General features: G+C 42.3%; 1 protein-coding gene across 1 annotated transcript in view; it reads left to right on the top strand.

Annotated features, from left to right (window-relative positions):
• The window catches only part of NXPE2 (neurexophilin and PC-esterase domain family member 2), a gene marked incomplete at its 5' end in the record, with an annotated part of 138,558 nt that overhangs the window by 18,577 nt on the left and 92,935 nt on the right, over positions 1–27,046 (top strand). The window contains 3 exon segments of the mRNA XM_036323974.1: positions 14,177–14,198; positions 14,548–14,627; positions 16,456–16,558. Of these exon segments, the coding sequence (XP_036179867.1) occupies positions 14,177–14,198; positions 14,548–14,627; positions 16,456–16,558 (205 nt within the window).

Below are 27,046 nucleotides of genomic sequence, written 5' to 3'. Positions count from 1 at the left end.
ATCTTGAAAAAGAACAAAGTTGGAGAATTCAGACTGCCTAATTTCAAAATGATACTACAAAGCAACAGTAATCGCGATATTGTGGCACTGGCATAAAGACAGATATACAGACTAATGAGACCAGATAGAGAGCCCCCAAATAACTCCTTGCACATATGGCCAGATGATTTTCAACAAGGATGCCAAGCCTACACAGTGAAGAAAGGACAGTCTCTTCAAGAAACAGTGTTGAGAAAACTGGATGTTCCATGGAAAAGAGTGAAGTTGGACATCTACCTAATACCATATACAAAAATTAAGGCAAAATAAATTAAAAACTTACTTAAGCATAAGACCTAAAATTATTAAACTCACAGAAGAAAACATAGGGAAAATCTTCAGAACATTAGATTTGACAATGATTTATTTGATATAACACTAAAAGCACAGGCAACAAAATAAAAAATAGGCAAATGGGAGTATACCAAACTTAAAGCATTTTATGTCAAAGAAAACAATCAATAGAGTGAAAACACAACTTGCAGAATGGGGGGAAACAATTGGAAATCATGTATGTGATGAGGTTACTATCAAGAATACATAAAGAACCCCTACAACTCAACAGCAACTGCAAAACAAATAATGATTTAAAAATAGGCAAAGGACTTGACTTGACATTCCTCCAAAGAAGATATACAAATGGCCAACAGGAATATTAAAAAAAATGCTCAACATCACTAATCATTAGGGAAATGCAAATCAAAACCACAATGAGACATCATCTACACCCTTCAAGATGGCAACTATCAAAAGAACAGAAAACAAGTGTTGGTGAGGATGCAGAGAAGTTGGAACTGTTATGCTCTGTTGCTGGGAATGTAAAATGATGCAGCTATTATGGAAAACAGTATGGAGTTTCCTCAAAAAAACAAAAAAAACAAAAAGTAAAACTACTATATGATTCAACAATCCTGCTTCTGGGTATGTATTCAGAAGGACTGAAATAAGAATACCAAAGACTTATGTGCACTCCCTTGTTCACTGTAGTATTATTCACAATATTCAAGATATGGAAACAACCCAAATGCCCATTGACAAGTTGATGAAAAAAGAAAATGTGGTGTATACATAGAACGAATATAATGCAATCTTTAAAAAGAAGGAGATCCAGTCACATGCTACAACGTGGATGAAACTTGAGGACATTATGCTAAGCAAAATAAGCCAGTAGCAAAAGGACAAATATACGATTCTAAAGTAGTCAAATATTATAGGATTCCAAAGAAGTCAAAGTCATAGAAACAGTACTGAAAGGTGGTTATCAAGAGCTGGGTGGTGGTTAGCGGGTTTAGAGTTTTAGTGTTGTACTAGGGAAGCTCTGAGGTCTGCTGCATAACAATGTGAGCACACGTAATGCTACTGCACTGTACACTGAAACATGGTGGAAATAGTAAATTTATGTGTTTTTTCACATCACACTCACACAACCTGATGTTTTTTTGCTCTTTTATAGCAAATAAACTTCACAGTGGAAATGAAGACATGTCATTTCTTTCCCAACCACCTGAAATGAAACAGTCTCCATTGATCAGTACCTGTTAAAAACTTGAATTCTTTATTTTCTTCCATGAGTCATATTGTTAAAAAACCAACTGTTTGTTCTCTGTCAATAAAGCAGCATGTGAATTGGCTGCATAGATAGGTGCTGTCACAGTAGAAGTAACCTCCATGCTTTTTCCTATTTACACCATAGCTCATCAAATAACTTACATGAACATTCTCCCTCTACAGCATGAGTTTTCAATGACAACCAGAAGCAAGTAATCAAGTGCTGCCATCTCTTATAAAGGCTTCACAGATGCCAAGAACTTATGCATGCTATGTGTATCAATCGCTTCAACCTACTATAACGCAAGAGGTGTTCTAGGACACACCTTTCACTTCACATTGTATGTTATTGACATTGTGTTTATACAGCAGTATTATTTGATAAAGGGGTTTCACCAACTGTTCTTCCTGATCTGGCACTAGAAAAGCAGATTGCTTTAGCAGAGTTGTCACTGTGTTGTCAGACAATTATAGAAAACCTCTTTGTTAGACAGGACCTATATACAGTGATGGAAATCCACCTCAAACGAGCCCAAGGAGGAGTGGGAAGGAATACATTGACTCATAACTGAAATTGCAGAGAGGGAAAAAGTTGAGGGATATCTCACTGGGAAGCTTAAAGAACATTGTTAGGCCTCTGCCCTTCCTTGCCATTTCTTGGTTCTATGTTTCACTGTTTGTTTCACTTTCAGGCAAGTTCTTTACACGTGACAGCTGAAAGGTTGCACAATCCTCATGGCTTGTGATCCCTGAGGAATAGAACCCTCCCCTAATGCCTATAGGTGGATAACTGACATAGAGAAGACTCTGGTTGTCCCAGATTGGGACATGTGTCCATGGTGGAACCAATGACAGTGATCAGGAAGATAATTTTGATGATTAAGACTAGTGCATATACTAATTTCTGTGGCGAAGATTCCGTTGCCACAAGTGAAGAAAAGAATATAGACATAAAATATTTTTCTTCTACTGCAGACTTGTTTAACAAAGTCTTCATAAAGAGGCAAATAGATCACTGGTCCCATAAAATTTAATGACGAGATTCAGTGTTGTTTTTTTTATACTTTTTAATTTTATTTATGTGGTATAAAATCACCACATTCACAGGTGTTTGAAAAGAAGTTCTTTAGGATAAAAATGATTTTTCATTGAAGTATTTGTGTTACTAATTTTATCACTACTCTTCATTAATCAACTGTTAAGCCTTTGGTTTATTTATTTTGTGGCAAGTATGTAAAATTATATAATAGAAACCAATAAAGTGTAAATTTAACCCATGTAAAGAAAACTTGCATGACATAAAAGTATGTTCACGAAGATAAACTGTCCCATGTCAACTGAATACTAGTCAAGAGTAACTGACCAAGCAGACCTTCTGATTCTTGCACCACCTTTGAGAAAGCATTTTTTTCTTAAAAATATAGGGACAGGTTGGGAAGATTATAGTTTTACTTGACAATATAAAAAGTCTTCTGTGGCTTTAATTCTTTGTGTTAGAAAGGTTTTATTTTTTTTGTAGTTTTTTCTTTTTTTTACAGGCAACACAAATCCACTTCAAAATAGCCTAAAGAGGGATGAGAAGGAGTGCATTTCACTTTAAATTTATGAAACATAAGTCAATAAAGTGTTTAAGTGTTTTTCTTTGAGAACTACCAAACATCTCTGACCCCTGATAAACTACTGCAGGCCATAGCCTGTGACCTAGCACTTTCTCCTACAAGTCAATTCCCCCATGAGCTAGGGCACCATGGCAACCTGTGAAGCTTTTCAAAAACATGGGTTGCCAGCCGCATGGGTTGCCAACTTCTGACTAGCCAAATAAGATGAGAATTTTCCTGGGTGATGCCCAGGAACCTATATTTTTAGTCTTCCAATGTAATTCTAATGCAGCTGGCAATAGGATTCATTTAGGAATCACACCCTAAACCAGTGGTTCTCAACTTTCCTAATGCCTTGACCCTTTAATACAGTTCCTCATGTTGTGGTGACCCCCAATTTCATTGTTACAAATTGAACATAATTAAAGCATAGTGATTCATCACAAAAACAATATGTAATTATATATGTGTTTTCCGATGGTCTTAGGCAACCCCTGTGGAAGGGTCATTCAACCCCCAAAGGGGGTGCGATCCACAGGTTGAGAACCGCTAAACGATCTCCTCTCCATTATATTCCCTGAGGTCAAACAGCTTGCTCATGTCCACTGGCTCATCCTCAGTTCTTATCTGAACCTCTCGCCTGGCTGGGTCCTCACCACAGAATGCTATTGGGAGCAGAGGGAAGAGGCTCCCAAGATAGGTAACTCATAATCCTTGTGGGAACTTCATCAGCCACGGGACAAGGAAAGCAACCTCTGTGGGGCCCGATCACCAGGCAGCTTGACTCTACCCTCACCTACTCTGGAAACTAGGTCGTCATGCCACCTCTTCTATTGCACTTCATCAAAGGGGTTCTGGCCCAGTTAGTGTGGTTCAGTGATTGAGCGTCGACCCAGGAACCAGGAGATTGTGGTTTGTTCCCTGTCAGGGCACATGCCCAGGTTGCAGGCTTGATCCCCAGAAGTGAATGTGCTGTAGGCAGCCAATCAATGATTCTCTCTCATCATCTATCCCTCTGCCTTTCTTTCTATCTAGAAATCAATAAAAACATAAAAAAGGGGTTCTGGTGTCCAAGGAAGGTCACTACATTGCCTACAGATTGGTTACCCCAGGAACAGGGCAGGGTTGATGAGGTATAACAATGCTCTGAAATATAGGTAGGTATGCTTCTTGCATCCCTTGTTTATCTCTCTGTTAATTATCTGGATCTCAGATATACGTCCTTCCTATAGGGTGGGGCCTGGGCAGAGACATAATCACTTGGTACTGTAAGTATTTGGTCAGCATGCACGGAGAAGCTCAGGACGGCATGGTGGTAAAGCAGAGAAAGCTCAGCACCAGCCCTATTGTCCTGAGCAATACAGCTCTACCCCAAAGCTGCATATCCTGATAAGCCAAATAAAAGCCTGTGAGTAAAAGGACCTTCCCTACACAGAAGGCAGTTTGGTATCAGGCCATGGTCACTTGGTTATGCCCTTTAGGGGGTAGACAGGTTGTGTTTCAATGTCCTATACTTTAAGCAGTTGAATGTATTCCTTCCAATCACAAAGAGCACATTCTTTAAGAATATTTAGGGACCTACAACCAAGATTACTCTACCCAGCAAAGCTATCATTTAGACTTTGGAGGTCAGATAAAGAGTTTCACAGACAAGAAAAAGCTAAAGGAGTTCATCTCCACTAAACCAGTATTACAGGAAATGTTGAAGAGTATTCTTTTTTTAAAAATATATTTTATTGATTTTTTTTTTTTTTTTTTTTTTACAGAGAGGAAGGGAGAGGGATAGAGAGTTAGAAACATTGATGAGAGAGAAACATCGATCAGCCGCCTCCTGCACACTTCTTACTGGGTATGTGCCTGCAACCAAGGTACATGCCCTTGACTGGAATTGAACCTGGGACCCTTGAGTCTGCAGGCCCACGCTCTATCCACTGAGCCAAGCCGGTTAGGGCAGGATGCCTACTTTTAATAAATCAAGTTCACTGTAATGAAATAGTTCTATTCTTTTGGGCTCTCATGCTCATCAGATTGAAGGAGCCAAGGTTTCAATGAAATCCTGAAGGGAGGTGAGCTTGCGGTGCTGAAATTAGCCATCCTTCCTGAAGGCCCTCCTCAGATCCTGGCCTTTAGAGAATCCCGCCAGACTCTCTCCTTTGCCCCGGTGTTCACTCACCTGCAGCAGACTGTAGCGACTCCTGGGAGGGCCGCCCTGAGGCTGAGGCTGAGGCTGAGGCTGTGCACACTAGATCTGAGCTGGCAGTGAAACCATCTGATTGAGCTTATTCATGATTTATTTTAAGTTCTTGAATCAGTCATTGTTGCTCCGTGTGCCTCAGGGCTCACAAATGATCCTTCAGAGCAGGACTGAAATGATAAAGAACAGACTAAGTGCTCTGTGCCAACACAAAGCTTGTCTCCGTTATTATCTGTGTTGGTGGGTTTATAACTTTACACGTGTAACCTGCTGCTATCTCTTGTTCGGATTATGCCTGTTTCTAGATTCCCATTGTTAAGAGAAAGATAGCCCGAGGGCACCTGTGATGGAAATCGGGGAGTCAGAAGTAGTGAGATGAATAAAAACAAGCGAGAATTAGCTGACAGAAAAAAAATGGAGTAAAAATATGGTGATGATAGCTTTGGGGAGTTAACGATGTGTCAGCCACATATGAAAGGGTTTTAGGATTGATATTATTCTGTATTTCCCATAATAACCCCCAAGGAAGGTACTAAAATCATCTCATGAGAAGATTGGGCCAGAGAGAAGTTAAGTAATCAGCCAGTGATCAGGGGCTGGACCAGGGTTTGAACACAGGTCTGACTAAAGCTTATTATGCCTTTACTGACTGTACTGCCCATGACTAGAATTAGGATGGAGGATGTAAATACAAAAGAGAAAAGCATGTCAAAAGAAAGCAGACGGAATGAAATAAGGGCCCCCTAGAAAGGTGAGTAGCAGAGAGGGAGAGGGAATTGGAAAAGCTTGACTGGAAAGAGATAGTATTGCAAATAGGAGGAGAGCCCTGGCTTGTTTTGCTCAGGGAATAGAGCGTCAGCCCGAGGACTGAGGGGTCCTGGGTTTGATTCCAGTCAAGGGCATGTAACTCGGTCTTATTCTTTTGAAAATATTACCTTGACTTGACATTTGTTTGTTCTGTGAACTATTTTCTTGGGTGTCCTGTGTGTTGAGTTCAGGGCTGTTTTTTTTAATGAATTACCACAATGTTAGGTACTTCTTGCTACATACTCATTTCCTATGAGAATTTCCCTATCCTATTTTCCATGGCTGCTATTTTTTGAGGGGAGCAATCCTGCCTCAACCCATTGAGAGGAATGAAACAATAAAATATATTTAAACGGGTTAGGAAGAGCTGTCTGAGGGGAGAGCAGAGGTTTCCTGCTTCTTCTTGGTGGTGTAAGTCACCTTCCTTGCCCAGGTACCCATACTCATAGCTTAGCCTGGAGGCTAATGTTCTCTTGGCTGATCCTTAATACAAGTAGACACTGAGTGTCATTGTCTTATGGGGTCAACTTATTTGAACAATCAAAATATATATTTTTAATCACTTACCCAGATGTATTGCTATGGATCCTTCCTGATCCACTGTATCTATTGCACCTTTAATTGAAACACCTCCAGAGCCATTGCCACCAGTCCTAGCGGTCCTCGCACCTGTTCTGGGTGACAACTTCTTCTGCTAATCCAACCCCATGTGTGTATTTGTATTTCATGGATTCCTCACTATTTCTGATATATATATTTTGTTTTATAGCACATTTATGAATTTGCTCCTTTAAGCAATATCTTTTATGCCATTTCTAAGATTTAGGTCAGGATGTGGAGGCAAGAGTTTGTGGTCAATCTGTTCTCCAATTCTTTTTTTCCTATGCTCCAGAATAGTTTAAATAGCACCAGAATTATTTGGTATTTTGGGAGAATTTGTCTTAAAAAAAAAAAAGAAACCCTCTGCTTGAGTTGGGGTGGAGTATTCCATGAGTATTAGATGTCCCAAGTTTTCTTTGTCTTTTACATGAAAACGTGTCCCTTTTACATAGATCTTTTAATATGCTAATAAATTATAACTTTAAAACTCTCCTGTATATCAATAGGTATGTCTTCCAAATATTTCTCCGTTGTGAGATGAGCAACTTTTAAGACAAAGATAATTCATCTTGTTTCCTTCCCAGTGTGTGAGCACAGGACTCTACATGTTTGCTGAGTTTTATTTTTAATCTTTCCAAGTGCTCATTGTGCTGACATTGGTTGTGTTCAGGGAACCAAGACTTTTGCTACTGCCAGGTGTGTGGGTAATAATGCACGTTCCTATATGCCGTTTGTCTTTACAGCGTGGCTCTCATTAGGAGAAAAGGAAAGTAAGCATCATCTCCAACTTACTTAATTTCACCATTGCATCCTCCCCTGAGTGTTATTTGTCCCCTTGTGACTGGTAAGCGGTACAGCCTCCAGCTTCCCCGGAAACAACAAGCACAGGAGCCTGGGTCCCTGGTCACCTCTCTGAGGCACAGCAGGGAGTTACCAATAGCCTCTGTGTCTCTTCCTCCTGCTGTTTGGGAACTTTTTCTGGCCTTCCTGAAAGCACGGTGTAGTTTCCCTTTGTCAGCACGTCCAGAATAACCTTCTCCAAAAGGGCCTGAACTCCCATCTATGTTTCTAAGAGCGTAACGGTTTCTCTTTCTAACCTCTGCTGGTGGAATCTTTCAGAGTCCACTCATTATTTCCTTCTGCCGCTGTATTTTTACGGATGGATTTCTTATAATGTGGCAATTTTCTTTCTCTTTGATAAGCTAGGTTTGCATCCCAAATTTATAAGTTTTTAACTATGTGAACATAGGGAAACTATTTAGCTTCTCTGACCACTGTTTCCTCGTTAGAAAAAGAGTTAAAACTGTCCATCTCATAGGACTGATATGAAGATGAAATGAGATAATGAATGCACATTGCTTGGCGTGGCACCCGGGGACACTAACCATGAGGGCGGTGTTGTCAGTCATTCTGTCATTTTCAGCAGCATCTAGGTGCAGTTGCTCTCCACTGACCTTATGCAAACACCCCAGCTCCAGCTGGCAGGAGATCGGTGGGGTGACCGCCTGCAGCAGGAAAGTAAACGTAGCACCTGTGCTATAGGCCTTTGTTATAAATATCGGTCTCTATCTCTTCGATCTTTAGCTCAGCAGTCCTGCGTGGCACCATCTGTGCCTGTTCGTGGTGTTCCTGGGAAACCTGCTTCTAAAATCTGCTTATTCCTTTCTTTCTCTGGAAGTGATAACCCTCCAACCTCTGAGTGCTAGCAATTTGCAAGGTATTGATTTACTTGACTCTTGTCCTGGAACACACAGGAAAACTGGCTTCTTCCTTTACACAATTGGATTTATCTTATTTTCTATGTTCTGACAATAGTCCAATTTCGATCTTTGCCCCAGAATTTTAGTGCTGTGTTTTCCTTTTAAAGTAGTCTTTCAGGACTGCTGTTAGTTAATGCCTGAACTCATCTCTACTGACATCAGGAACACCCCAGTCCCATCTCCACTGACATCAGTTAATGCCCAATCCCATCTTCACCAACTCAGCTAATACGGCAAATCCCTTTCTACGTGGATTAGGTGGGGCCGGGTTTGGGCATTAGTTGATATCAACACTGAGTTTCAAAAGAAACAGAGCAATATGTTTCTGCAGCAAGGATCAAAATTACAATAAGTACAAAAATGAATTTAAATATTAAATTACATATGCAATACGCAATGTTTCTTGAGCACCTAAAATGTGCCACTCTGCTGAACACTATTCCTGGGTTATATATACCATGTCATCCTGCCAAACAATCCTTAAGTAGTTTCTACTGTTTCCCCATTTTATGGATGAGAAAACTGGTACTTGGATGGATTGAATCACAGATGCAGCACACATCTGTTGAGCAGTGAATCCTGGACACAAGCCTGGGGTTTGCACCCCTAGCCTCCTCTCTTGAATTGTAAGCCCACTGAGAGAGACAAAATAGTGACACAGATGAAAATGAAATGATTGGTTCTTTATTGCTATAAATTGGATTACAGGGCATGGCTTATGCAACAATCAGCTTCCCACTTCTCAGAGTCCTTCAATTTATTTTGTATTTTAATGTTTTTAGGCAGAATGCTCTTCTTATTTATATTTGTAAATATTTTCATTGCTTGCTTCTGCAATACAGATACAGTCGATGAGTGTGCTGCCTTGTAGCAGTTCAGATGGAGAAGGAAGAAATAAAAAGCAAGTCTCTCTCTATGATTATTATTTTTACTAATGGAGACTGGGTTGTGCAACATGGTTTAAGCATGTTATCCAAATGACTTCCTGCATTGAATCTCAGAATTCGGCAGACTCCGTGTTCAGGGCCCGAGCACTGAATTAGCTGCTTTTATCGACAAGCACGAACAGTCTCTAGCTCTGCCACCATATTCCTTCTGCCTCCGTTTCTCTGGCTCCTTTGATACCATTCTTCTGGTCCTTCCTTGCGTACGGACCCACAGCAGTCGGGATATGCCTGGGCCAAGGCTTAGCGTTCCCCTCTTTAGGCCAATTACACACGTGTTCCCATTTGAGAGGCCAGCCTGCCTGCTTCAGCTGCGGCGGCGGAGTGGGAGGGAAATGAACAAGGCCAAGTGAGACCTGACCTTAAACTACAGCGCACGTGGCCATTCCCTCAGATAAATTGTCACGTCCAATTGGTGTGCAGAAGAGTCACCTGACACTGTCATAAAAAAGAACCGAGTCTTAGACCTGTCCCTTCCCACTCGCCCTGCTTGGGATGGTCCCCTCCCACACCCATCATGGTGTGAATTCTCGAACATGGTCATTGTCCTGGTTGTCCAACGCACAAGTCCGGTCACAGAGTGTCATCGCTCATGCTCTGTGGATCTGACCGAGTCCAACAGGCCTCCTTCGCTGTCTCAGGCCAGCCAGCTCATGCTGGTTTTGGCTGGACCCAGCACGGCTGGTTTTATTTGAGGATTTCAAGACTGAGGTTTGGCACATTTGGACCCTCTGCTTGGTGTTAGGGATAGTCGTGGTTTTTGCAACGAATATTCAAACACCTTAAGTAAAAAATATTTTAGGCAGCAGGCCTTCATTTTAAATATTTCACCAGACTTTTTTTTTTAAACTATGGAAACTTATCTTAATAGAATAAAAAGACTCGACATTGAGTGCAGGGGATTATCAGGAAAGACTGATGTTTTTGCACCAGAGACCTTTGCTTAGCAAAGTAAGCATGCACCAAGGCCTAGATTCAGCCTTATGGGCTCTCAAACTTGATCTTGTCAGTGAACTATGTGTGTTATGACTCTTCCTGGCTATGCAATCTTAGCTCTGTGCCTCAGTTTCCTTATCTGCAAGGGGAATTTGGGTATTTACTAATATTGCTTTTATAATGTAGCAGGTAAACAGGATCAAAATAGTATCAAGCCAACCAGAGGGGTGAGGGCCTCAGCAGAGCAGAGTAAGATTTATTAATGAAGAGCTTACATGGATGTTTAAAACCTATTTATTTTTTATGCAGAGCTTTAGAATTTACAACACTTTCCACTTTCCTGTAGCTTATCACTTGATAATGGAGATACTCTTACCTGCATTTTATAGGTGGGAAAACTCAGGTTCAGGCCCCTGGATCAAAGCGGAACAGTCAGTAAGTAGCAGAGTGGGAAGACGGTCCAGACCTTTGCCTCCTCATCTCTTTCCGTTCCTTTTTGTTCTGCCTTCGGGTGTTTTAGTTTAGGTGAGCTTTCTGTTTGGTTCATGTGAGTCTTCTCTATTAAAGCTGGGAGGTGTGTTTCTCTGTTCCTCTTCTGTGTCTAAGGACTTTGCTTTCCTAGTTGCCCCTGGAGGCCTTTGCTTACCCAGCTCAATCCCATAAGCAAGAGCTGACTTGCTTTGTGAGCAGGGTGCGTTGTGTGTCAGCTTATGCCGGGTGTGCACTGGTCCCTGGCATTCACCGCCTGTAAACTCCAGCCATCAGAGACTGTCTTCGAGGTGTTGTTTGCACACACTAGCGATAAGGCAAAGTCTGGCTTCTCCTTAGGAACTGGCCAGAAATATGCTTTTCAACCGTGGCTTTATCATCTTAGTTTTTGGATGTCAGAACAGCCTAGTACATGTTTAAACACAACTTTGGGCACCTTGAACTTGCCCACGGTCAATAACATCATCCGGTAGTACTGTTGTGTATAACCAGTTTAGCAACATAAGTTATACAAACATGATATGTTATTCAGATTTGTTGCTGATACCTTTAAATTTGAGTGCTCATTCTAAATGTTATTTAGAATGAAATCTCTTTATGATCATTCACATTTCATTAAAATAATGAAGGCATAATAATTTATGCAATTATAATTACTGCAATTATAAAATGAAGCAGTAATTACTATGAAAGCTGTTATTTTTATTTAAAAACCTTTCAGAATCTTTAAATGGATAAATAAGGATATAGGTTAGCAGTTAATACAAAAATTAAGGAAAGCTGCCTTAGTTGGATAAATTCAGTTATCTTTCTTGGCAAATGAAAATTTACAAGAACTTACATAATACAAAGCAGAATAATAAAAATGTGAGTACGCCATAGTTCTACTATTCATAAAATTATTAGATGTATGTTAAACAAAATAAGCTTTAAGAGCTATATTTAAATTTTAGTTTTGTGATTTCATTTAGGCCATGATTCTCTCAAGAAAAATTTCTTTGGGGAATAGTTGTCTTGTAAGAATGAGGTAAGGGTGGCAACTCTGTGACCTACGTTTCATGAGAAAACTCTAAAATCACATACAAAACTAGATATAATAAGAAATCCGAGAGTAGCATACAAGAGAAAAGCACAGAGAAATTAGGTGCCCCCAATTTGTTCTTTTGCCAACTTTCTTGAGTTATTTAACCTCAGCACGTGCGCTCTGTAGGGGCCCGGAGCCGGCCCTGCTGGGCAAACATCGCGCTGGCTTTACATGATAAGCTTGACATTTCACTTCTCACAGCTTAGTGATAAATTGTAATCGTAGCAACAATGTTTTTGATATAATATAAATAGTGAATGTTGTGTACACACAAATAAAAGACTATGTCTGAACCTACACCTTCCTTCTCGGATGGCCCTTTTCAGCTTTGGCTTGGCTTTGGCTGAATATTGGTTTTAGCACCTGACCATCGGGCATTTGACTAAAACCTGCATTTGGGGAATTTCTACTACAAATGATCTTCTACAATTTGGCAACCATGTTGTGTTCTCGGTAGTGGGGTATTGGCCATCGTTAAGTATTCCTACTATGTAGGTAACCAGTTACCATTATGGTATCACTATAGACCCGGTCCCTTGGCCTGGCCTGCGAGGATCAGGCCAAAACCAGCTCTCTGACATCCCCCTAGGGGTCCCGGATTGCAAGAGGGCAGTTCTTGGGTGACGCACCCTGGAATAAGGCTCCCTCCTCTCTGGGTCTGGGTGCATCACCTGAGAACTGCAGCTGCCAAGTCACTGCAGCTCGGCAGCTCCTGCGTTGAGCTTCTGCCCCTGGTGGTCATTGTGCATCATAGCTACCGGTCAGGTGGTCAGACGGTCGGATGGTTGCGTAGGCTTTTATATATATAGATGCTGTCTTTGGCAGCTGAGCCAGGATCCTGTTAAGGATATCTTTGGCTGCTAGTTGCACACAAAGACGTTCTTACCTCTCCTTCTAGCCTCAGTCAGATGACTATGTCTTTTCCCTTCCTGCTACCCGGGTTCCTTTCTTTGCATTATGCATCTATATAGGCCACATTACAATGTAGTAATGAACAACCTTCAAACTCGGTCGTTTAATTTTTAAAAACTGCCAGGGTTCAGCCCCAGCGGTCCAGGCGTTCCCAAAGGTGTGGACGGTGTCAGCGAAGAATGAAGGACATGGAGACAGCATTCAGATGATCAGCATAGTCAGGTTCTTTTTTTATTATCCTGTTACAGCTGTATTTATACTATTTGATTCTATAATCATGCCTCTATAGTTACATCATGGTATGTTTTGGGTCCTCCTTTGACCTTTTACAGTTCCTTGTTCTCTTATCTGACCTTGGCTAAAAATCTTATCTCTATCTAGCTCTGTTGATTTTAATCTTATCTATTGTCTATGTTTCTACATTCTATTCTAAAGGTTAGTCTCTGTGTTTCATTATAAGGGGTAGTTTGTTATTTCTATTCCAAGGTCACTATTCTACTGCTCTACTGTTAAGCTATAAAGAAATAACTGAAGGAGATTTTCCTATTCTATGGCCTAAGTAAAGGTTATGACCTTTTAGCCTTGCTGGTGGTCTTCCTTTGGACTGCCCTGCGTCGGCGGGTTTTTAGGGGTATAGGCTTTGGTACTTTCTCTGGTGGGTAGACCCCGGGGATGTGGGCCTAACAAGTCCTAAATTTATTGCTAACAGTCTTAGTCTAAGTTCCTCATAAGTAGTACATGGTATTTCTGTAGCACTAGGGGTTTTACTGATTTATTCCCTTCCCTAGTCCTGTTAATCCCTAACTCCAGGGAAACATTCACACCTGGGGGAACAACCTTTCTCAGGGAGGTGGCCCTGGTTAGAACACATAGCACTAAGAAGGGGAGCAAACATATTAAGAACAGTATGCCATATACGCCAGGTCCCTTGGAACATATGCTGTGCAGATGTTTCTTCCCTGCAGCGACTGTGTCAAGCAACAAGGATGGAACGGCTTCCTGCAAAAAACTGTTTTGCTTTTTCACTTTATGTCTAGGTTCCATCAGGTGTCTGACCCCAGGGTGACACTGAAGACCCAGCTGATGGAGAAGTTGCATCTCACAGTTGCAGCGCCTGCAGCACACGGCTCCTACGCCCACCGCAGCGGGAGAGACAGGGCGCAGCTGGGACTCTTCTCTGCCCCTGCACAGAAGCGATGCATGTCCTTGGACTGAAAGAGTCACAAGTCATTTGGCCTAATAATTGCAGGGCTCCCTCTGCCCAGAGAGGAGAAGAACCAGATGTCGGTAAGTGCTAAGAATCGCTACCACAGTTTCTCTTCTAGTCACGACACTCTCTTCCAACAGCCTTCCCAGGAGTGCAACTGAAAGTCCCCTTGTCACGGCACCGAGCTCAAAGCTCAGCGTCATAGTCTCTACTTCAGATTGAGGATGGTTTCTCTTCGTCTGGAGACTATGAATGAAAATGGCAAGTTATCTGCCCTGCCATGGCCCAAGACAGCTTCCAGGGAAGGGAGTGAGCCACTGGGCCACAGGAGCGCTCCAGTCTCCTGGCAGTCACTCTACGCGGAGAGCTGCTTGTCCTCTGCCTCTCGGCGTCTTTGGAAGACTTTCCGTTTCTCGTTTGCTTCTCCAGCCGCCGCTGAAGTTGGCCTTGGGAAACAGGCCCTCTACGAGGACGTGCCCATTTCACAGCCCCTGCTCCGGCTGAAAAAGGTTGGTAGCCCACAGTGTCTCGCAATCTTTCAAAAACACAGACAGCTCCTTCCCATTTTATTCCAGTCATCTTCACCTGCCAGGAGCCACACCCAAACCACCTTTTCAAACAATACCAAACGCACAGAGAAGCTTCCAGAAGGGCACAAGCACCTGTGTTGGCCCTGAGCCATTTGAGAGCAAGTTGCTGGTAGGATGCTCCATCATTCCCTAGTCTGTGCATGTTCTGCTAATGAGGGCATTTCTTACCTGACCCAAATGCAACCCTCAGAATCAGGAAACCACCTGTTACCATCACCATCAGTTACCCTCACACTTGCCTGGTATTTCAAAAATGTCCTTCATAGCAAGAGAATCCAGTTCAGAACCATGAGCTGCTTTTCGCTGCATATGTTCTTGGTGCCCCTCACTGTGGCCAGCTCCTCAGCCTCTCCTTGACTTGCATTACCTGACACTTTCAAAGCTTTCAGACCAATGACTTTGTACTGTGCCCCTTCCATTTGCACCTGTTTCATGTTTCTTTGGGACCAGATTCGTGTTGCATTTTGTCAGGAATGTCAGAGACAATGCTGTGTTCTCTGCACGCTGTTAGGTGGCACAGAGTTTCATTTTTTCACTTTGATCACGCCAATAAGATTTGAAGTCTGTTCTGTAAAGTTATTCTTTTTCTGTTTGTAACTAATAACTCTTGTGGGAAGGAACTTGAGAGCTATGTAATATTCCATGTGTCGTCTAACTTTCAGTTTATTCATTTATTAACTTTTATTTTGAATACATGCATTTTCCATTTTACTTAATGGATGTAATCCATTGCCATCATTATTTATTTGGGTAATCAGACTGTCCTAGATGTGACCAGTGAGTGCCTCTTCAGGCGGGCACGTGGACTGGGACACACTTCTATCGTTCTTGGAGCTATTCTTTGTTTTCTAGGGCAAGGCGCTCTGAGATCACTGTGTACTTGCCTGCCCCAGCTCTGGAAGCAGCCATTTCTCTGGGGGCCAGTTCCTTGGGTAGAGATTAGGCATCTTAAAGCCATGATCTAGGCATTGGTAAGCCCATAGGGATTCTGGTGTCACTTCCCCTAGGCTCTCTCCGAGGACAGAGGCAGAGAATCTGTGTGTGTATGTATATAATGTGTTTACAGATATACATTTGTATCTATTTTTAAAATTTTAATTAAAAATTTTTCAATTACACTTTACATTCAATATTATTTGGTATTAGTTTCAGGTACACAGCAGGTGCATAGGTAATCATATACTTTACAAAGTGTTCCCCCTGGTATTTTCAGTACCCAGCTGGCACCTATATACAATATTATTGACTAACATCATTTTGTTCAACATCATTTCATTATAAAGTTGATGAGATGCCATAGGAAATGAACTCTTATTTATATCAATTCGTCTGTGGTAAAATTGTTTTTCTTATACATCATTTTGCTTAAATTTGCAGAAGCTATTGACAAAGTTAAGTGAAGACTTACTGTATAAAAATATATAAAATACATATAAAAATATAAAGAAAATCTCCACAGGTTCATACTGATGCATCACAGGGTTCCTTTCAGTTTTCTCCCTTACTTATTCGCAGTAGCCTTCTCTACCAACGGGAAGCCTGCCCCCCTAGACTCGTTTTAGCAGTTGCCTCCCTGCACAGAGCCCCCCAACCCCCAGGGGGCCTGACTGCCCATGCTGCTTGGTGTCCTCTGCTCCCCACCAGTCTTCAGCCCCCAGGCTCTGCCACCCCTTGCCAGGAAGCTCCCCTCCACATGGATGCCCTCCTTGCCCTTCTGAGGCCCTGACCCTTGCACTGCCTCCTCTAGGTGGATGCCCTCCTTGCCCATTCGGGCTCAGAGCTGGGCAGCTGTCCTATGCAGATGCCACCCTTACTCAGCTCAGGCTCTGGTGGCTCCCCCGCCCCTACAGGTAGGGGAGTCCACCTTCCTCTGCCCACCTAGTGGCTTCTGGGCCAAACCCTTTAAGGAGGGGAGGGAGGAGAAGAGAGAGACCCCCAAGGTTCTTTTGGGACAGATTCCTCATGTCTAGTGTTTCTTTGTGTGTTCACTCCCGGAGCTCTCATTCTTTAGCCCACTTTTGTGGGCAAGTTTGGACCCTTATATTTGACATGAGTAATTTCATAGAGTTGAAAAGATTTACTGAGCAATATAACCTTAATCTGATCCTTGCCCTTAGGTAATATAATCTGTTGAAAGAATTTATTGGCATCTCCCTTAAAATTGCTTCCTGACTCTAATATTATACTATTTAGAGTCTGGGAGCAGTTGCTTTTTAACCATGCAAAGCGCCAGTTCTTAAATCTCTCCATTTGCTTTCAAATTGGGCAATTCTGTTCTGGGCTATGTCATTCTTATGATCCGTATCTGAACGCGGCTAATATCACTAAATAAATATTCTGACATGTTTCCCCTGAGCTGCAGGTTTACTCAAGTCATGATCTGTTTCCCAAGTCACCGGAGTGGCAGTCTTGCTAGCTATTTGGTCACTACGACACAGGGATTACAGCCTTGGTGACCCCAGGCACCAGTTCCTTTGCCAACGATGACCATCTAACTGTGAAGTCAGCTCCACATATTTTGGGGTTTTTTTTACAAGGGCACCCAACTTCTGATACCAAATTCTTTATTAATTGGAATGGATTAGGTTATGTTCTCATAGCAAACAATCCAAAGTTTTATTGTCTTAATACAACAACAGAAGTTGATTTCTTGATCCCAATGAAGGGCCTTCTCTGGGGGGTGGGGAGGAAGGGAGGGCTCTATTTCGCATAGTGGCTCAGAAACGCAGGCTGTCAGAGTCCTGCTGTCTGTAGCTGTGCCACCTGATACAGCTGGGCCCTGGCGGGGTCTGGAGAAGAGTGCATGGCTTTTCACTGCCTCAGACCGGACACGACATACATCACTTATGGTCACGTTTCAATGGTCAGAATCAGTCAGAGGGTCCCACCCAACGGCAGAGAAGCGGAAAGTGCAGGCTTCCGTGTGCCACCAAGGGCAGAGCTCGATGCTGGCACGGATTCCAGTCGTGCCTCGTTCCGCCTCTGTGCTTGATTGAGTGCCTCTTACTTTCTAGGTGCTCTTCTAGGCAGTGAGGGTGTAGCGGTGAACAGAAGAGACAAAACCCACCCACCCTCCAGATGATGGGCTGCACAGGCAACTTGTATTGGTTTATTTTTCATGTTCTTTGCCATAATTTAATAGACAAATTATAATGCGTTATGGAACTACTCATAATTGTAAAATTATAAAGGTTGCACCCTGTATGAAATATTCATCTCAATCAAGTTTCAGCAGGGTACTAATATGCCGGCGGCAACTGCGCACACAAGGAATTTTACAAATGAAATTGTAAAGCTTGAAAGTATAACCTTTACTCCAATAAGCTGGATCACAAATATACTTTATTGAACACAATAGAGTTTGGATGGACTCTCTGTAACGCAGCACCATTACTGGAAAAGGTTATTCAAGTTTATGCCCAACTAACGGTAAGTCGCCATTATAATTATCGCCCAGGCATACAAACATTTTACAACATTTCTTCATTTAAAAATAAATAATGAAATAAATGCAATTTATATATGGCAAGCTTTTTAAAACAGCTAGTATAATTTCTTCTCTTATCACTTTTAAATTTCTTCACCACCATTAGTTTTTAAATGTTTTTAATTGAATTTATTTGGGGTGACAGTGGTTAATGAAATTATATAGGTTTCAAGGGTACAATTCTACAATCCATCATCTATATATTGTATTGTGTGTTCCCCACCCCATCTCCTTCCATCACCATTTATCCCCTATAACTTCTCCTACCTCCCCCACCCCCTTTATTTTAGAATATAGTGTGTCAGGCAGTGACAAGTGCTATGGAAAAAATTAAGTGAAAAGGAGACTAAGGCTTTCTGGTGGGAGAACGAGATTTGTAAACTTAAATATTTCAGTTGGAAAAGGTCAGAGTTGGACAACACAATGTGATGGTGGAAGCAGAGGCCAGAGAAGGGGACCAGCTGTGCTGCTGGCTTTTAAGGGCCAGTAGCCAGGGAGTGCAGATGCCTCTGGAATCTGGAAAAGGCAAGGAATGGCCTCCCAGAGTATGCAGCCCTGCGAATTCCTTAACTTCACAACTCTGGCCCCCAGAACTATAAGATAATAAACATATTCTGTTTTAAGTCACCAGGTTTTTGCTAATTTGTTATAGAGGCAATAGGAAGCTAATGCAGTGACATTTGAAAAAAGATATGGAGAAAGAGAGGGAAAGATTAAGTAGGTCTTTATGGGAAGAACTTTCTGGGCAGATAGAACAGCTGAGGTGAAGATCCTGAGATGGGAGTGTGTCTGTCACGTGCAAGGAGTGGAAAGGCGGCCAGTGTGGCTGAAGCCAAGTGAAAGACAGAGATGAGTCAGAGAGGAAATGTATCGTCAGTTTGTGAAGGGTTCAGCGGTTCTCAACCTGTGGGTCGCTACCCCTTTGGGGATTGAACGACTCTTTCACAGGGGTGGCCTAAGACCATCGGAAAACACATATATAATTACATATTGTTTTTGTGATTAATCACTATGTTTTCATTATGTTCAATTTGTAACAATGAAATTGGGGGTCACCACAACATGAGGAACTGTATTAAAGTGTCCCGGCATTAGGAAGGTTGAGAACCACTGCTCTAGATGATCACTGCAATGGCTAAGGGCTGTCCTCAGAGTTAAATGGAAGTCACTGGAGGATTTTTAATTGCAGAGCCACATGATCTGCTTTACACCCTTTAAAAAGCAGTCATGAAGAGTAGGAGAGTAAGGGTGGAGTGAGGGAGACAGTTAAGGAGATACTGTAAACAATCCAGGTGAAAACGATGACGGCGTGGTCCAGGTGATAGAACAGGTGAAAACGATGATGGCGTGGTCCAGGTGATAGAACAGGTGAAAACGATGACAGCGTGGTCCAGGTGATAGAACCGGTGAAAACGATGATGGCATGGTCCAGGTGATAGAACAGGTGAAAACGATGATGGCATGGTCCAGGTGATAGAACCGGTGAAAACGATGATGGCATGGTCCAGGTGATAGAACAGGTGAAAACGATGACAGCGTGGTCCAGGTGATAGAACAGGTGAAAACGATGATGGCATGGTCCAGGTGATAGAACAGGTGAAAACGATGATGGCGTGGTCCAGGTGATAGAACAGGTGAAAGCGATGATGGCCTGGTCCAGGAGGTAGAACAGGTGAAAACGATGATGGCGTGGTCCAGGTGATAGAACAGGGGCTAACTGAAAGCAGTCCAGTTCTGGATCTATTTTGAAAGTAGTTTGGACATAAAATGTTAAAGAGATGAATCAAGAACGACTGAGGTTTGGAGCTGTAATAACTAGATGGACAGAGCTGCCATGGAACAGGAAGGGGGAAAACTGTGGGGGTTGGGGAAGAATACCAAGGGCCAAGATTTAGACATATTAGATTTAAGATGCCTATTAGACACCACATTGGACCTGTCGTGTTACTATTTGCATATAGTATAGTCTGGCATCCAGGAAAGAGGTAAGACCAGACAATCATTTGTGAGGGTCCAGTGTATGGATGGTATTTAGAGCCATGGTACTGGGTAAGACAACCAAGGGAGAGAACAAAGATACAGAAGAGAAGAGGTCCCAGGACTGAATCTAGGCAACACGGAGGTTTGCAGGTCAGGAAGATGAGGAGTAAGCAGCGAAGGAAACGGAGATGTGTTCATGGTGAACATGGAGGAAAGTGAGAATGCGTTGCATTGAAGTTGATTGAAAGCGTGTTCTCGGGAGGAGGGAAGTGTCAAATGCTGGTGGAAGGCGAGGTGCTAGTCTAACTATTTAACAGTCAGCATGTAAAAGAAATGAATGTAAAAGCCTGTATATAACAACCTAAAATAAATTCCCTTTTATCCTTTAAAAAAGCTAAGCTAAATATCAATCCCTCATGTGACATAGAGTATAAATTGTTCATCAAATCACTATAATAAATTCCAAATCTTTTGTCATTTTTAGACATTGTTGGTTTTATTTGAGGAGGTTGTCACTAGCTAACTAAAGCCCCTGTCCTGAGCTTTGCTTTGATAAAGGAGACTGCATCAACCACACAAAAACCTCCCCACTAAATTAATAGTCATTGGTGACTTAGAGTATCAAATTCACATCAGTAATGTAGAGCACGGTGCCAAATCCTCTCAGCTTCTACTGAAAAGCAATTACATTAAAAATGTTCTACCCTCCCAAATGTTTTAGCCATTATATTGCTGAGATTTTGTATGCTAAAATCTTTATTATCAACTAAATCAGGAAAATCATTCTGAAATGTCATATTTAATTGGGTGGAATACAATCCTTCAGGCAAAACAAGAGGCAGTGTGCTGTAGCGGACAAGAGTGGTCAGCGCTGTGCTAGCCTGAGTTTGAATTTTAGTTCTGCCATTTAAGTTCTAAATAGCCTCTCTGTGCTTCACTTATCTGTAAAAATGGGGATGATCGTAATCATTTCGTACTTAAATAAGTTTACGTTATCAGACAGAACAAATATTATGTGATTACTCTCATTTTAATTAATAAAAATTATTGTGCTAATTCTTGTGGTGGGTTTTGATGAGCCTGTTCAGTTGAATGGAAGTGATGTTCAGCAGTGGCCCATACTCTGGGTCTCCTTGACCTTTAAGTCTCCAGGGAGCCTAGCTGTTCCCTGCTGCCCACCTGTACCCCTGCTTCTCCCAGGTCCTTCTGAGGCAAAGTCCCATGGAGGCTGCGTCAGTCCTGTGTGGCGTGTTCTGGAAGGCTATGCTGGGATGAGTACCAGCAGCATTAGCTAGAGCACTGGAGACCAGAGGGAGCTTAGATTTGGATACCAGGGCTACCCTGGACATGGTTTACAACGCCTGGGCCTATACAGTCAGGATACAGGGCTGGCCATGGTGGGCTGGTTGGCATTCCTAGGGATGAGTGGACACAAGAAGCCTCCCAGGTATTGCCCTTGAAGATCCGGAAGGCTGTGTGAAGTGCAGGCAGGGCATGGGGGGATGGGGAGAAGGCAAGGCCAGGGAGTAAGGACTCTTGGGGGTATAAGTAGCACATACACTATTGATGATCAATGAGAATGGAATCTGGCCTCGTGCTTGCTGGAGCAGGGTCCTGGAGCCCCCTGTAGTGCCTGGGATGAACTCCCTAATTTCTGGATTTTGAGAAGGTAAGGAGTGGGTTTCAGGAAGAAGCAATGGTTGGCGGGGCAGTCAGGATGCTAACAAATGTGGCTATTTTTCTCAATGGCGTGGGGTAAAGGTAGGTTTACAGTTATTCATGTGGAAAAGAATACAATAGTTAATACATAATAATACAAGAATAAGCTGTTTTCTCTATTCACAACTGTAGATCTACTTTTGCCCTACCCTGTATTTTCATATTTTAACCATCAGTGTGGCTGCAGCTGGTTAGATATTTGCTCCACTGTGAGTCCAAGAAAGCTGAGAACTGCCTGCTAATGAGCACCATGTGGGTCCTTGAGGTCCCCAAGTCAGGCTGAATGGAAACCGAAAGGAAAACTGGTGACTCTTTCAGAGGGTTTTGCTCTGAAGAGGAATAGAGATGGAGTTGGAGATGAGGGGATCAAGAGGGTTTAGTTAAAATGGGAGAATTAACAGCATGTTTGTTTGAAGAGAAAGCTTTGCAGAGAGATGATGGTGCCTTTCTCTGTTAGCCAGGGGTGGTGTGTGGGATGGAATAAGGCTACCATGTTTTTTTCTCAGTATTATTTTCAGCATTTCCTCCAATTATTCCCATTGTAAAGCACCAGGCATTGCTTCCACTATTATTTTTCTTCTCTTGTTACAGATGGTACCCTGATTCATTTCTGGACATTTCCTTTCTCTGCCTCTATTTTGAGTGTAAAGTCTGTTTGATAATTCAGTAAGCACCCAGGGAGCCTGCATATACTAAATGTGTGTTCTCTCTGTCAAAAGACCAGCATTTCAGTACCTTAAATTATGGTCCAGAAAACCAAAATGTTATTCTGTAGTACTAGCTTCGCAGACAGCTTGCTTGCTCCATGTGTGTCTGTCTGTCTACTTACCATAAAATTCTAGAAAGGGGTTAAATCAATCTGACTATCATACTAACAGTGGAGCAAATATCCAACCATATGCACAGCTGTAGCCATGCTGATTGTTAAAATATTAGAATACATGGTGGGGCAAAAGTAGGTTTACAGTTGTGAATACGCAAAACAATTTATTCTTGTATTATCATTTATTAACCATTGTATTCTTTTCCATATGAACAGCTGTAAACCTACCTTTACCCCACGCCATTGAGGTAAATGGCACACTGGTCAGCGTTCTGATTGCCCCTCAAATCCCAACCTTAGTTGAAGTAAGAAACACCTGGGGCCTGGGGCCTGAGCGTCATAGTTTTGTGATCAGACAGCCTTCGTCAGAGTGCTTCCCACTGCCCACCCGCATCCCCTCAGGAACGCGTTGGCCTGGTTGGGGATGAAAACAGTGACACGCCCCGCCTAGGGCCCTTCACATCCTGGGCCCTCTGTGTCAGAGGCAGCCAGCCCGCCCCACTTCTCGCATGCGCCCCAGCACTTCCTCCTGCTTCAGGCTGGTAGTTTCTTTCCTTCTTCCTGGGCCCACACAGTGGGCTTTTCATCCTCGGGAATGCTGGGGAATTGTCTTTATGATCCCACGGGGGATGAGGTGCTCTTTCGTTGCCAAATGTCACAGAAAGAGGCGATAGAGCAAAGGCATGAAGAGCCCAAACTATTGCATGAGGCGCGCCTACGCAGGAGTCTCGGCCTGTGTGGCTCGAGCTCCCTGCAAAATGGGGATAACGTCATAATGCTTTAGGGCTGCGGACCAAATGAGGGAAAAAGCAACGTTCTTAGTGTTAAAGACACACCTTAGTTTGCATTCTGTAGTACAAGATTTCTACTTCATTATGAGCATCACACGTAGTTCGAGCTTCTAAAATGTGATTCTTCCCATATTTCCCAATCTTTAAGCATAATGATAATTCTCTCCGTAGCCAATAATTTTTCCCGATAAATTTATTTATGTAATGGATGCCAACAGAAAAATATTCTGGAATCTTTATCTTATGGCAACCCTCTCAGAAATTTGTTCTGCCTTATACACTAAAATAACCCTATTTGCAGAAATGTGCCCTTAAAAACCTGGATTTTGAAGTAATGATAAGAAAATGAGTGCTCATGTTTTCAGTTTCTTTATTCATAAAGTGAGGAGCTGGGTGCAGAGGGTCCCTAAGACCCCCTTGAAATAGACGCAGCCAATCACATCAGTTTCAAATTCCTGTGGGAAAGGAGAGTCAATGGGTGAGTGAAATAAAAGGCGAGTGTCTCCTCCCACGTTCTGCTCGTCCACACGGCAGGCAGCTGTGGAAGATCAACCAACGTCAGGGCAGGGCCACAGGCATATGGGGGCCGTGACACCTCCTCTCTCCACAGCAGGCCTCGTTACCCCACTGCAGCGCTCCCTCCCCGCGATGGACGAGGCCTCAGAATCCTTCTCAGCACAGTGCTGCCGCAGCCATCGGCATTGCAGGCACACAGGAATGAGTTTTCATCCCTGAACAAAAGTATTTCAGTTCATCTGATCTAGGGAGTCATTTAGGATTGTTGTTTCTTTGCTGATTTTTTGTCCAGAGGATTTATCCAGTGATGTCAGTGAGGAATTAAAAGTCCCCTACTATGATTGTATTGTTGTCAATCTCTCCCTTGATATCTTCCAGGAGTATTTTTAATGTATTTGGGTGCTCCTGCATTGGGTGCATGTATTAGTATGTTTACCAGGGTTATATCCTCTTGTTGAATCCATCCCTTTAGCATTATGAAGTGGCCTTCCTTATCTCTTGTTATGGCCTTCACTTTGAGCTCTATTTTGTCAGGTATAAGTATTGCTACCCCAGCTTTTTTTTCCCATTTCCATTTGCCTGAAAGATATTATTCCATCCCTTCACTTTCAGTCTGTGTGAGTCCCTTGTTCTGAGGTGGGTCTCTTGTAGACAGCATATATATGGGTCATGTTTTCCTATCCACTCAGCCACTAGAGGTCTTTTGATTGGAGCATTTAATCCATTTACATTTAAAGTTATTATTGGTAGGTACTTGTTTGTAGCCATTTTTATTTTTTGTGCCTGTGTTCCTTCTTCCCTTTTTCTTTCTTCTTTTTACACCAGTCCCGTTAGCATTTCTTGCATTGCTGGCTCGGTAGTGATAAATTCCCTTAGCCTTTTTTTGTCTGTGAAGCTCCTTATTTCCCCTTCAATTTTGAATGATAGCCTTGCTGGATAGAGTATTCTTGGATTCAGTCCCTTGCTTTGCATCACTTTGTAAATTTCCTTCCATTTCTTTCTGTTTCTGTTGAGAAATCATTTGATAATCTAATGGGAGATCCCTTGTACATACGTTCTGTCTCTCTCACAGCCTTTAAGATTCTCTCTTTGTCCTGAATGTTTGCCATCATAATTACGATGTGTCTTGGTGTGGATCTTTTCAGGTTCATCTTGTTTGGGACTCTTTGTGCTTGTGTGACTTTTTTCTTCCCCACATCAGGGAAGTTTTCTGACATTATTTCTTCAAATAGGTTTTCTAATCCTTGTTCCTCTTCCTGTCATTCTGGCACAAATCAACAAATACAAGTGCTGGCGAGGATGCAGAGAAAAAGGAACCCTCATGCACTGCTGGTGGGAATGCAGACTGGTGTGGTCACTGTGGAGAACAGTATGGAGTTTCCTCAAAAAACTGAAAATGGAACTCCCATTTGACCCAGTGATCCCACTTCTAGGAATATATCCCAAGAAACTAGAAACACCAATCAGAAAGGATATATGCACCCCTATGTTCATAGCAGCACCATTCACCATAGCTAAGATCTGGAAAAAGTTTAAGTACCCATCAGCAAATGAGTGGATTAAAAAACTGTGGTACATCTACACAATGGAATACTACACTGAAGTAAAAAAAAAAAAAAAGGAGTTCTTACCATTTGCAACAGCATGGATGGAACTGGAGAGCATTATGCTAAGCGAAATAAGCCAGAGAAAGATAAATATCACATGATCTCACTCATTTGTGGAATCTAATGAACAACATAAACTGATGAACAAAAACAGATCCAGAGACAGAGAAGCACTGATCAGACTGTCAAACCTCAGAGGGAAGGTAGGGGAGGGTGGGGGTAAGGGGGAGAGATCAACCAAAGGACTTGTATGCAAGCATATAAGCCTAACCAATGGACACAGACACCATGAGGCTGAGGGCATGAGTGGGGGTGGGGGTGGGGGTGGGCAATGGGAGGATAAGGACACATATGTAATACCTTAATCAATAAATAAAAAAATAAAAAAATATTTGTTCCAGAGAATGGGTCTTCATATAGGAAACACTCAGTAACTAAGTTTTGTTTTCTTTGTCTCTCTCAGAATATACCCACCGCAGTAAAAACTACTCTCTCCCTCCTGAACAGATTCAACCTCAACCCATTATGCGACTCATCCTCCCCTCACATGCCCATGTTCCGCCATTGAGGTTGAGCGTGACGTCTTAGCCCAGTCATATGTAACATCTTGGTTTCAGTCACTGGAGCAAAACTCTGCTTTGTTAACATTTCTATTGGTGACAGAAGTTCCTTTTCTCTGTTTCTTAGCTGTTTTTTTTTCCTCTTAATAAACTCTTATTCCTGAAGCTTCATGCCCCCTTCTATCCTCAGAACGGATAACTAAACATGAAAATTAAAGTTAAAATATTGTCCTCCTATAAGGAAGGGATTTGCAGAGGGACATACCTAGTCTATAACAATAACTTCCTGTGATAGGATTTCAGGCAATAATACCAAAAGGGAGCTATGTTGGAAGGAACTTTTTTTTTTTTATGTATCTCAGAATGTACCATTTGATCTTTATGGCAAGGAGTGGCAAAAGGGGTGCACAGTGGGAAACTCATATTCTTCTGAAAAAGAGTTGGGGTTCTTGGAGTAGGGCTCTATGGAAGATGTCAGAGATGAGATAAAAACGAATATTCACATTTGGGAGCAGTGGCATTTAATAAAGTGATTAAGCAGCGACATTAAGTAAGTTCTCAGGCCATTTTGAAGTCATTAATGTGGGTGGATGGAAGCCAGGATTTATTGGGAAAGGAAGAGAGGGATGTTTTCTTGATTAAAAATGGTGGTAAATTTTTCATAAAAAGTTTTGTTTGCTTGTCGTTGGCATTAAATGACATTGATTATTAAAGAGCCTTCTCTCCGCCCCCTGCCACAGGGTGGAGAGGATAAAGCCTGCAGAAGAATGGCGATATTTGTGAGCAGATTCTGGGTTGTGTTGCAGTTGTTCGAAGATACTTTGGTTCATCTCTATCCCTTAACCTCTCCCATTT

The sequence above is a fragment of the Myotis myotis genome, unplaced genomic scaffold (genome assembly GCF_014108235.1).
Source record: "Myotis myotis isolate mMyoMyo1 unplaced genomic scaffold, mMyoMyo1.p scaffold_m19_p_10, whole genome shotgun sequence".
Lineage (NCBI taxonomy): Eukaryota > Metazoa > Chordata > Mammalia > Chiroptera > Vespertilionidae > Myotis > Myotis myotis.
This window is presented reverse-complemented; position numbering and strand designations above follow the sequence as displayed.